Source organism: Anabrus simplex, chromosome 1 (assembly GCF_040414725.1).
Source record: "Anabrus simplex isolate iqAnaSimp1 chromosome 1, ASM4041472v1, whole genome shotgun sequence".
In the NCBI taxonomy this organism is placed as follows: Eukaryota; Metazoa; Arthropoda; class Insecta; order Orthoptera; family Tettigoniidae; genus Anabrus; species Anabrus simplex.
Genome location: NC_090265.1, coordinates 119,447,064 through 119,460,017, shown reverse-complemented (window position 1 = coordinate 119,460,017; position 12,954 = coordinate 119,447,064). Strand labels below are relative to the sequence as shown.

Below are 12,954 nucleotides of genomic sequence, written 5' to 3'. Positions count from 1 at the left end.
GTTTTCCATGGTTTCCCACTTCTCCTCTAGGCAAATACCGGGATGGTATCTAACTTAAGACCACGGCCGCTTCCTTCCCTCTTTCTTGTCTATCCCTTCCTATCTTGCCATCCCCCACCAAGGTAGGTGAGGCCGCCTGGGCGATGTAATGGTCATCCTCCCCAGTTGTATACCCCGACCCAGAGTCTGAAGCTCCAGGACAGTGCCCTTGAGGCGGTAGAAGTGGGATCCCTCGCTGAGTCCGAGGGAAAAACTGACCCTTGGACGGTGAGCAGATTAAGATAGAAAGAATTCCTATGGCTCGGGGGGCTGTGTATTTGTGCCTTCTTCAGCATTAGACTTCATGGGCTGGAAGAAAAAAAGTGTTTCTATTTTTCGTAAGAGCTCGCCTATTAGCTTATTTTAATGGATTATCCACCCGACGCACTTACACCGAAAACATTATTCAGGACGCATCCGATTATTCTACACGATTTAATGAAGGATATTTAAAAGTCATTCGATTATCTTATTTAAATTATTTATTCGATTATTTAAATAATCGGATGGAAGTTATTCGATTATTAAAATTATTCGATTATCCCATCACTAGTAGGATGGGCATTTATCAATTCAAAGAAGAACTGGTCCTGCTCGTGAGTTTCGAGACTGGCCCAGGTATAGAAACATGTTCTCTATAATCCTCTGTTTGGAATATACGTGAATTTTGATACTCGTGAGTATTGAGACTACACGGATTATTTGAGGTTAAAATGGGACTCTTCTGGAACGATATTTAAGGGGTAGCATGGTTTTAGGTAAGGCTTCTCCTTTGAAAGCCAGCTCTGTTCCGTATGTCAAAATATATCGGATTAATTGGACAATGGGTCAAAGGATTGATGCAGAATTAATAGCTTTTGCTAAGACATTTGATGTCGTACTACGGACATTAACATCAGAGCTGTGAAATGGATACGAGAACTCGACAATGGAAGATCTCAGAGGGTGCGAGTGAGAGAAACGCTATCTTCTCCAATAAACATTACGTCTGGTGTGACTCAGGGTAGCGATATTGGGCCAGTTCGTTTCATACTTTTCATGAATGATATGCCTGATCCGATAAAATCGGAAGTGTGCCTCTTTGCTGATGATTGCTGTATATATCGGGAGATAGAAACAGAGGAGGACGAACTATTGCTTCAGCAGGATTTAGATACGATTGAAAAATGGGCGCGTTTTCCTAGCCTTTTCCTAAATGATTTCAATGAAATTGGAAATTTATTGAACGTCTCCCTTGGTAAGTTATTCCAATCCCTAACTCCCCTTCCTATAAATGAATATTTGCCCTAATTTGTCCTCTTGAATTCCAACTTTATCTTCATATTGTGATCGTTCCTACTTTTATAAACGCCACTCAAACTTATTCGTCTACTAATGTCATTCCACGCCATCTCTCCGCTGACAGCTCGGAACATACCACTTAGTCGAGCAGCTCTTCTTCTTTCTCTCAATTCCTCCCAACCCAAACTTTGCAACATTTTTGTAACGCTACTCTTTTGTCGGAAATCAACCAGAACCAATCGAGCTGCTTTTCTTTGGATTTTTTCCATTTCTTGAATCAGGTAATCCTGGTGAGGGTCCCATACACTGGAACCATACTCTAGTTGTGGTCTTACCAGAGACTTATATGCCCTCTCCTTTACATCCTTACTACAACCCCTAAACACCCTCATAACCATGTGCAGAGATCGGTACCCTTTATTTACAATCCCATTTATGCGATTACCCCAATGAAGGTCTTTCCTTATATTAACACCTAGATACTTACAATGATCCACAAAAGGAACTTTCACCCCCATCAACTCAGTAATTAAAACTGAGGGGACTTTTCCTATTTGTGAAACTCACAACCTGACTTTTAACCCCGTTTATCAACATACCATTGCCTGCTGTCCATCTCACAACATTTTCGAGGTCACGCTGCAGTTGCTCACAATCTTGTAACTTGTTTATTTCTCTATAGAGACTAACATCATCCGCAAAAAGCCTTACCTCCGATTCCACTCCTTTACTCATATCATTTATATATATATAAGAAAACATAAAGGTCCAATAATACTGCCTTCAGGAATTCCCCTCTTAATTATTACAGGGTCAGATAAAGCTTCACCTACTCTAATTCTCTGAGATCTATTTTCTAGAAGTATAGCAACCCATTCAGTCACTCTTTTGTCTAGTCTAATTGCACTCATTTTTGCCAGTAGTCTCCCATGATCCACCCTATCAAATGCTTTAGACTGGTCAATCGCGATACAGTCCATTTGACCTCCAGAATCCAAGATATCTGCTATATCTTGCTGGAATCCTACAAGTTGAGCTTAAGTGGAATAACCTTTCCTAAAACCGAACTGCCTTCTATCGAACCAGTTATTAATTTCACAAACTTGTCTAATATAATCAGAAAGAATGTCTTCCCTAAGCTTACATATAATGCACGTCAAACTTACTGGCCTGTAATTTTCAGCTTTATGTCTATAACTCTTTCCTTTATGCACAGGGCTTACTATAGCAACTCTCCATTCATCTGGTATAGCTCCTCTGAACAAACAAAAATCAAATAAGTACTTCAGATATTGTACTATATCCGAACCCATTGTCTTTAGTATGTCCCCAGAAATCTGATCAATTCCAGCCGCTTTTCTAGTTTTCAACTTTTGTATCTTATTATAAATGTCATTGTTATCGTATGTAAATTTCCATACTTCTTTGGCCTTAGTCTCCTCCTCTATCTGGACATTATCCTTGTAACCAACAATACATACTGCTGACTGAATACTTCTGCCTTTTGAAGATCCTCACATACACACTCTCCTTGTTCATTAATTATTCCTGGAATGTCCTTCTTGGAACCTGTTTCTGCCTTAAAATACCTATACATGCCCTTCCATTTTTCACTAAAATTTGTATGACTGCCAATAATGCTTGCCATCATGTTATCCTTAGCTGCCTTCTTTGCTATATTCAATTTTCTAGTAAGTTCCTTCAATTTCTCCTTACTTCCACAGCCATTTCTAACTCTATTTCTTTCCAATCTGTACCTCCTTCTTAGTCCTTTTATTTCTCTATTATAATAAGTTGGGTCCTTACCATTCCCTACCACCCTTAAAGGTACAAACCTGTTTTCGTATTCCTCAACTATTTCTTTAAACCCATCCCAGAGCCTGTTTACATTTTTATTTACCGTTTTCCACCGATCATAGTTACTTTTTAGAAACTGCCTCATGCCTGCTTTATCAGCCATATGGTACTGCCTAATAGTCCTACTTTTAAGACCTTCCTTTCTGTCACATTTATTTTTAACTACCACAAAAACAGCTTCATGATCACTAATACCATCTATTACTTCAGTTTCCCTATAGAGCTCATCTGGTTTTATCAGCACCACATCCAGGATATTTTTCCCTCTGGTTGGTTCCATCACTTTCTGAATCAGCTGTCCTTCCCATATTTCCATGGAATTGCTGGTTGTACTCCTGTTGTTGTGGTAGTTGTTGTTTGGTTGTTATGTTTTAAGTTTACTTTATTATCACTTGTAATGTTAAGCCACTAGTAAGCTCAACCAATAGTATTGTAAGTCGTAGTGTTAAGCACTGGAAATATTTAAGTTGTGTGTAAATTCGTATATATATTATGATGCTGGATTTAGAATGTTAAACTAGTAGTATTTCTTGTAATATTTTCTTTCCATTGAATTGCTTATTGCTCTCTTGTTGTTGTGGTGGTGTTGTTGGGTAGTTAGTTTTTAACTTTATTATCACTTGTAGTGTTAAGCTAACAGTAAGCTCAACCTATAGTATTGTAATGTTAAGCACTGAATGTACTTAAGAATGTTAAACTATTAATATTTTATGTAATATTTTATTTTCATGGAATTGCTTGTTATATTTTTGTTGTTGTAATTTTGTTTGTTGTTGTTGTTAGCTTTACCTTTATATCATACTACTGTAAGTGACCATTGCCTCCGGGATTTTTCCCAACTGCGATGTACTTGTTAATAATTAAGAAAATGTATCTCAATTGGTCTCATGAGGATGAGCGAACGCCGTTGCAGCCGCAAGTCCAGAATTAACGTCCTTGGACTGATCAGGATAAGAGACATGCACGCTAACTCATGCACCATGAGGCTGTCGGACAATACATACAGCCATTAAGAGTTTTCCAGATATTTTTGACTTGGTTCGACTTTATCACGGTACTGGTATTCATGGCACCTTAGTGACCTAAACAGTCGGATAAATCTCGGGTCACCAAGTCAATGACGGTACGTGGCGCAACAAGATGGATGAGGAGAAAACGAGAGAATATTGTTTCGGTTTACTTTCTCCCTCTGTGTAAAAAGTCATCAATTTATCATTGATCCTGAATCATGTGATGCTGAACGTTTCCATACTCTCGCCACAAGCTGGAACTTATTTACCTAACCCACACTTGCCTAGAATGAACTTAAGGAGGTATAACTATCGGGTTTCAGAGGTCTTTCCTCTTTAACCGAGGCAAACTAAGTTAAGTGAAATAATTTTGCTATAATCACGATACTTAATGTACAAACTCCACTTAATATATTTTTAAATTGATGTTCTGACTATTTATCACTTCTACCTCCTGTACTTCACAAGATGTGAAGAACATCATTATATGACCTCTCCCGTAACTTACGTCTTTTAAGGCTTTGCTGTCCATATGGAGAAGTCCGTGAAATATGGTGTGGCTTTTAATTTGGACCGACACTATTTTAGGTATTGGCTAGTTTGTTCACCCCTGTCTGAGGCAGAGTCAGCAAGACAGCCGGGAATAGCTTTCTACCAGGAAGTTGTTTTGCTAATTGACTTAAGGTTGAAATAGGAAGAGGAAACCTGTGTTAATACTCACATTCCTCGTAAGTTCATGAAGTAGTTACTTCAGCCAAGAGAGTGTTTAGCTTTTACAAGCACTGATGAAATATGTAGGTAGGTTTAAACGTAGTTTCATTCATAAATGTTAAGTACTTTGCATATTATTTAGTTTTTGATTAGATCTTTGCATGTCGTATAATTTGGACTACAAGAGGGTGTGTAATTTGGACTGTTGAAAAATATTAATAATTACGTTTCTTCGTAGTTTTACTGGTTATTCTAAAAGAACTTGTTTCATAATTCGAGGCAGGCCCTGCGATGTAGGGCTAGCGAGCCTGCCTCTTACCCGGAGGCCCCCGGTTCGATTCTAGGCCAGTTTAGCGATTTTACCTGGATCTAAGGGCTGATTCGAGATTACAATTGAAAAGCTATCCGACAGTGAAATGGCGGCCCCAGACTAGAAAGCCAAGAATAAAGGCCAAGAGGATACGTCGTACTGACCCCATGTCACCTCGTAATCTGCAGGCCTTCGGGATGAGGTGGTGGTGGGGATTGTTTTAAGAGGAAGTACAACTAGGCAACCATCCTCTATATAACACTAATCAGAGGGAGAATTGTAAGGGATCCGACACTTTTCGAAAAATCAAGTTATCGGTCAAAGAAAGACAAGGGCCACGAAGGGCGTGAAAATGAAAGACTCCCTAGCCCTCGCAAACCTAATAGCGTCGGGGTCGGAAAAGAACAAGAGTTGACCAAGGGAGGTCGGATAGGATAGATGAAAGTGAGGAGCCTGGCACAAGTAAGTGGAAGCAATGCCAGGACTCAGCTAAGGGGCCCGTGGTCGCCAACCCACGCTCCAAAGTTCAGAGCGCCTGTGGCACTTTTAGTCGCCTCTTACGACAGGCAGGGGATACCGTGGGTGTTATTCTACCGCCCCCACCCACAGGGGGGGAAGTGCATAGCAGCAAACGATCTTGCCTTAACGACAGCGGTTGGGAATGTGTTCACTGCAAACGCAAGAAAAAAATAAAAAAACAGTTTGTATTGTATGTGACAATAATTATGTCGACGATTGGATTTAGTGTAATAGTTACAAAAATTGGGGTCATGAAAAAAGCCCCAAAATTCACGATGAATTGTTTTATTATTATCCTACATGCCAAAAGTGACGAACACAATTCATAGTGCTCTAACTTCACCACTGATTTGCCGAAAGTGAAATAAATAAATAAATAAATAAATAAATAAATAAATAAATAAATAAATAAATAAATAAATAAATAAATAAATAAATAAATAAATAAATAAATAAATAAATAAAAATTAAGTAACTTGTAAGTGTTTATATTTACCAATTCAAATTACACGATCAACTGGTCCAAGTTACACGCTATCGGTCTAAATTTCACGATAACTCATTTTAAAATAAGTGTTACTTTTAAACAAATCCTAAAAATAATATTAACATTTATTTTCAACAAATCATTTAATACATTGTATTCATTATCGTGTATGAAATTTGAGAAATTTTCATTACGATCTATAGAGTTAAGTTATGGTCGTTTAAAATTAAGTGGTCCAAATCACACGGACTTCCCCTAAACCTTGCCCTCTTCTACTGTTTTTCCGAGAGTTATCCCCATGTTGAGTCTTTACGTATCCCGTTTTATCCTGTTCCGTTTCACTATCCGCAATTCAGCCTCATGAATCTTCAAAATTTCGGTGCGAATTGCATTTCCACTTATTCTATGATGCGGGTATTACTTCTGTACACTCGACCTTTCAAACCACCCTAAAATAAAAGTCGCAGGGTTTTCAATAGGGAGAGCGAGCTGTCGCTTACACTGCATGAATTTTTTCACCCCCGAAAACATCACGCACTGCATTAATTGAATTACGGCGTTATGTGCATTAGACCCACATTGCTACAAATATCTGAGTGACTTTTGCTGTTCAGTCAGTAAAGGAAAGAACTTGTTCAGTATTAATTCTGTATACCGATTAGAATTAATTGTGCCGTTCAAAAACATTGACCCTTACAATTATTTCTGTGCTAATAACCTAACCCCATGACACTAGAGCCCTGAAGGGCCTTGGCCTACAAAGCGACTGCTGCTCAGCCCGAAGTTTCTGTACTAAAATTGCAACAATTTTAAGGCAATGAAGTGGATTTTCATTAATTATTCTTGGACTATGACGTGACAGATATAATGTAGTATATTTTGGAATTTACACGTCCATGTAATTAATCCTCCCTCGTCAGAAAACAGAACTAATTCAAGATTTAATTCGCCACTGTTGAAAGACTGAAGAAATCAAGTGCAACAATGTTTCCTTGTGGCTAGATATCTTAGGCTTAAACTTTGCACTTTTGTTTCTTTGTAAGTTTAAATTTTACTTTTTTTGCCACCCACTGTGCAGATGAGTATGGAACCTGACTTTGCTGAGCCAATTTCCTGAAATATTTTCAAGGGAATCACCCTGGCCTTTCACAAATATCCTGAAAAATTTCGTAAGACGGCCGATTGTTAATTGTTGTTTGTTTAGAAATTGGCTGACAGTTTTGAATTTGATTACTATTTTCTTAATTCTGAAACGCGTTGGCACTCACGCTCAAGGAAACTGTTCACATAATTCTTTTCACATTCTCCCAGTAGATTAGTGCTTTAAAAATCTATAGCACATGAATATACGCTGCTCTGTTAATTCACAAGTTATGAAACGCACCATATCGATCTATTACTGCTGTGTGAGGAACTATCACTATGTACGCTGTACGGAAGTTTATCGCAGATTGATACCATGACATCTCTGGGTGACTATTGTATCATCCAGTCGCCCAGACAAGGCGACTGGCCCTCCACTGAGGCTCGCACTGGATCACCTCAAACTACAATCGGTAACACTTCCGAAACGAGGCGAACATACTCGATACGACCTTATAAGCTGAAAATGTATATGAAATTTTAAATCATACTCTGGAAACTTTTTCACTGTAAGTAATAAACAATGTTGAATGTTGTTTCAGGACCTCGCCATGGTGCTGCTGATCGTCTCCTTTACACTGCTCTATTCACTGACACCACCAGCAACAAGAGCAGCTGCAGCGAGTGATGGTTGCTCGCCCCATTGCACGTGTGAAGGCGATACGTTTGCTTTATGTACTGGGAAGGATCTACATGATTTACGCCACTTTCGAATCAACAGTTTCGGTCGCAGTCTGGAACTACTATACTTGCACAATATTTCAGCTACAGAAGTACCACCAGCAGCATTTCGTTCCTCAGAACTCTCGACTTTACAAGAAATGAAGCTAACAGGCAGTCCTATTAAGAAGTTGCATCGTGGAGCTTTCTATAATCTGAACCTTCTCCGGATTCTTGATCTTCAAAATAACAATATATCCTCCATTCATAAAGAAACTTTTAATAATTCCGAGTTAAACGTACTTCGTCTGAATAATAACAAAATATCTAGAGTAAGATTTATTGACAAGCTTCCTAATTTAAGAATATTACACCTGCAACATAATTTAATTGACAAACTAGAGAAAACGTCATTTTGTAGCAGTCCAGATTTCGATTCTAAAATTGAAAAAATTGTATTACACCATAATAAAATAGAGAAAATGTGGCATTCTACATTCTCATGTCTGAAGGAATTAGTCGAACTGGATTTGTCACACAACAAACTTCTTACTTTGAAAGCTAACACACTGAGTCATTCAAAGAAGCTAACAACTTTGAAGGCCAATGACAATCATCTTCAGCAAATACATGGGATATGGAAAGTTCCAAGTTTAGTGCAATTGCATTTACAGAACAATCAGATTGAAAAATTACTTACACCTGTGTTCGGCCGAAAAGATATTGTAAGTAATATTCGGAATATAGACTTAAGCAACAATAACCTCCAGTCCATATCAGATAAACGCGTATTTAGTTATTTAAGGAATTTGAACTTTCTGAGACTGTCAGACAATAACATCAGTTCTATTGCGAAGGAAGTCTTCTTGGGAAATTCGCAATTAATTTATGTGAATGTTCGGGGCAATCCCTTGAAAGACTATACTTTTATCAACAAAAGACGAACTGTTTTAGAAAAGTGATGTGCAGATGATAACGATAATAATTATACAAAAGCCAAAAATCTGAATCAGACCTGATAGTTCTATTGAGCAACATTTCTCTGGTAATCTGTTAGCAAGGATATTCATCACGTGACAGCGTTCTCTACGAGTATCGCGTGACTGTATTTACATATGTTACAAAGTTTGCTAAAATGACTACTGCAAAATTCGTATGAATATCTCTGACCAAGTGTCTATGCTTTCAAGGAACAGTTTACTAGTGCCAAAGCTCGAAGTAAAATTCTATTTATGTTAGAAAATATTCATTGAGTATCAATGTATTTTGGAGACTTTCGTTTCTTTAGGAAAATAAGGAAAATTTTCCATCTCACTGCCAGACAGCAGCTATAATCATTGCGTTATTTTTAAATCTTCCTGAGCCAAATTCAGATTCCCATGGAGGAAAGGAGTACTGTGACAAGAGATGATTATTGTACGCTCAGTTCCGTAGTCACAGGTTAAAACTGACGCTTGAGATAATTTTTGTAATCCAGAGTGTGAAGGATAATAACAGACATGAGTGGTGTCTCAATATTCCGGTAGATTCATTCAGTACAGCTGTTGAAGTGTCTGTCATGAAGGCCTTCGACAAATCAAACTGTTCGCAAATGTTCTCGAAGAATTGTAAAATGTTCCCTCTAGGGCTTATCATCACATCGAATTGCCTATTTTATTTTTTAGGTTATATTTCTCTCTATCGTATGCAATCATCAGCTCATTTCAATCATATCAATTGCATTTAACTGTGTTATTTCCGAATAGGAAGCAGAACACATTTTTCATTACAAAACACGAAATTCAGGGATTGTTTATAAAAGTCTATAGATAACTATTATGAAATTTCGGGAACTCCGTAAGACAGATTGTAAAGATGGTACTTAATGTGTTTTAATTGAGGTTCAAGTACCTCACTTACGAAACAATATGCGACTGAAAACTAGATTACAAAGAAAGGAAGCGTAGGAATCTATTTACATTGTAATTTGATTGAGTACTCCCATGTATTAGTTATAAGATAAGTGATTTGCCTTTAATGGGAGGGAATATAAGTGTGTTGACATACTGGTGCCTTGTTAAGAGTACAAATAATATTAGAAACCTAAATGACATTCTATACAATTAATATGTAATGCAAATATATAAAGACTTGTGAAGTGAAACTAAGAACCGTGAGTTAATCTAGCGCTAGTAAATAATTTTCTCAATTGATAAACATAAGAAATCTCCAGTAATGTATCATCTAAAAGTAAGGAATTCAATTAACCCTCCCCATTCTTAATTTTCTCTACTGTTCCTCTATTACCTAATAACTAAGTTCAATATTTTGTGCACGAAGAATACCAAACTATCTCTACCTCTTTTAGAATACGACGTTATTAGACAGACTTCAAATCCTCGGAGGCGCTCCTCAGTTCTAGATTTTAGAACTGTTATTACTTCATAATGTGTATAAATATATCTCTTTCATAAATATTGTATTTCATTGTACCCATACCCATACACAAAGGAAAAAAAAACAACTTTTTTTTAACTTCCAAATGTTATTCACCCATATAGAGTATTTCCTGTCCCAGGCTTTTGTTCGTGTCTTAGCAAATGCTGAAATAAACCAATAAATTGTTTATATTTACAAACATTTGCAATGTTACTGGACAATCATAGAAATACAACGTTAACAGCAGTTTCCTTTTGGTTCTTTTATTAGGTAGGTATTTAAAATAAGATTGCACTCGGCCATACCAAGCCTTTTCACATATGGTGCTCTGCATCCACCTCTGTCACCAGGTACAAAGTCTATGACTGCTCTGTTTGTCAGTCGATCAGACATTGGTAATACAGTGGTTCGTTTTGCGCTATCATCGCTAGCGCCTGAATGATCAACACACGTTCCATTCGGAATTCGTCCTGTTGGTTTTACATTTGTAGCACTCACAAATTCCTCTCTAAAATCCTGTCGGTAATACAGTATGCCATAGTAGGAGATGGTAAGGAGTGATGGGCAAGGGAGAACAGGACATAACCGTAAGAGAACGGGGTGGGACGGGCCCATCCCAAATATGTAAAAGAAGGGAGAAATGTGAGGGGAGGGATATGGGAGGAAATCGGCTTTAGTTTCACGTGGCCGGCCCCAATGGAATGGTGAGAGAAACGCACTGTCATCTGGTAAAATTGTTGGGGTCTTCCTTAGAGCCTCACGGATATGGCCGGTCGTGTCATCATCGGGAGGGCGGCTTCTTCTCACCAGGGGTGATGACACGGCCGGACAGTAGCAGTAGATTGCCATTAATATTATTCCTTGCTTTTATTTTATTAAAGTTACTGTTCATTTATTTTGTTTCTTAATATTAAGTGTAGACGATGGACGTGACATGTACTGTGTAGAGATGAGAAGAATGCAAGAATGAGGATTGTGGGCTGCAAGCACGAACGTCCTGTTCTGCCCAGACAGATCGGCTCTTATCTACTCTTATCTGCTACACGAAAATATTGACTCACACTTTGCAGTTTGCTGGATTACAACTGACAAGAGCGAAGAACTGCCAGTAGAAGATAATATAAAGTCGCCTGGGCAGTAGCGGAGTTGCTATGGTAACCATTGCGTCACTGGCTCTACTGGTGAAAACCCTTCGCCCCGTGCCTCACCGGGCATGTGCATTCTTCTGATCTCCCAACAATAGGGATTGAGGATGACTGCTGTGGTGACCCTCCATTGGGAGTGTCATGTTTCTGGGGTGTCCAATGAACCTCATGCCCAGGAATTTTGTATTTCTCTTCTCTTATTTTGTTGTCAGTTGTCTTTGTGAACATGTATCGGGGCTAATTTGCCTGTTATGTTCAATAAATACTAATAAACAAATACTAATATAGTACGAAACTCATGTGGTGACAGTACTCGAACCACTGACATGTCTGCTGTTCGCCCAACTGTCCTCCTCTCTGTCCCACCTTACCCAAGTGGAATTGTCTTTCGAATGAATAATAATGGAATAAAACAATTGTGTGAAAAGTTTCCACATATATATTCACTGTAAAATCATCTTCAGCTTGGCTCCATGGCTAAATGTTTACCGTGCTGGCTTTTGGTCCAGTGGGTAGCCGATTTTATTCCTGACGAGATGGATTTTTTAGTCTTCATTGGTTAATTCCGATGGCTCGGGCGCTGGGTAAGTATGCAGTCTTTAGAATTTATCATAGGTAAGGCCCCATCTTCTCATACGCGCAGGTCGCCTGTATGCCGTCAAGTGCAAAGAACCACACCTGGCCTCTTCGGAGGCCACACGCCATTATTATTATTATTATTAGAACTATAAAGTTGAAAATGTCATATCCAATCAGCGGATTAGAATAAAGTCAGACGTTATCATACAGACTGAGCTTCGCACTGAACACAATAAACCGGATCTGATGATACATGACCTTGTAAAGAATGAAATCCTATTAATTGAAGTTGGAATCACAAACAAAAATATCCCGGGAAACCACTAAAGGAAGAAAGTACAAGATGCTAGCCAGTGAACTCTCACTTATATACAATGGAGCCAAGGTGACGATGGTCCCTGTGGTAATAACGTGGGACGGGCTAGTCACCAACTTGTTCAAGAGGCACATGGACAAATTGGAAGTGAGCAAACAGCTACAGGCCTACCTACAGACCATTGTACTAAAACGAACATGTGAGAGTGTGCTAATCGACTTCAGACGAGGCAACTTGAATAACGAGTTGTGGACGGAGGACTTGCAAACAATGATGGACCAGATGGAGGCGGTCCTGGTACCGTAAATGTTGTGCAAGAAGTGTGTATACAAATGCGTAGAATCATTGGATGTAACACGGACTTGAAAACTAATTGAATAAATTTACTATTATTATTATTATTATTATTATAGAAATTTTCTATTATTGTTATTATCAGCTTCTTCCCAAATGTTCGTGGAAAGCTTGATGACTTCAAT

At 38.4% G+C, this 12,954-nt stretch overlaps 1 protein-coding gene across 1 annotated transcript in view; it reads left to right on the top strand.

Annotated features, from left to right (window-relative positions):
* Positions 1 to 10,494, top strand: part of LOC136862531 (leucine-rich repeat-containing protein 15) — a 29,543-nt gene extending 19,049 nt beyond the window's left edge. Inside the window, exon 2 of the mRNA XM_067138889.2 lies at positions 7,900 to 10,494. Within this exon, the coding sequence (XP_066994990.2) occupies positions 7,909 to 8,979 (1,071 nt within the window). The 5' untranslated portion in view covers positions 7,900 to 7,908 and the 3' untranslated portion in view covers positions 8,980 to 10,494. The remainder of the gene's footprint in view (positions 1 to 7,899) is intronic.
* The last annotated feature ends 2,460 nt before the right edge of the window (positions 10,495 to 12,954 follow it).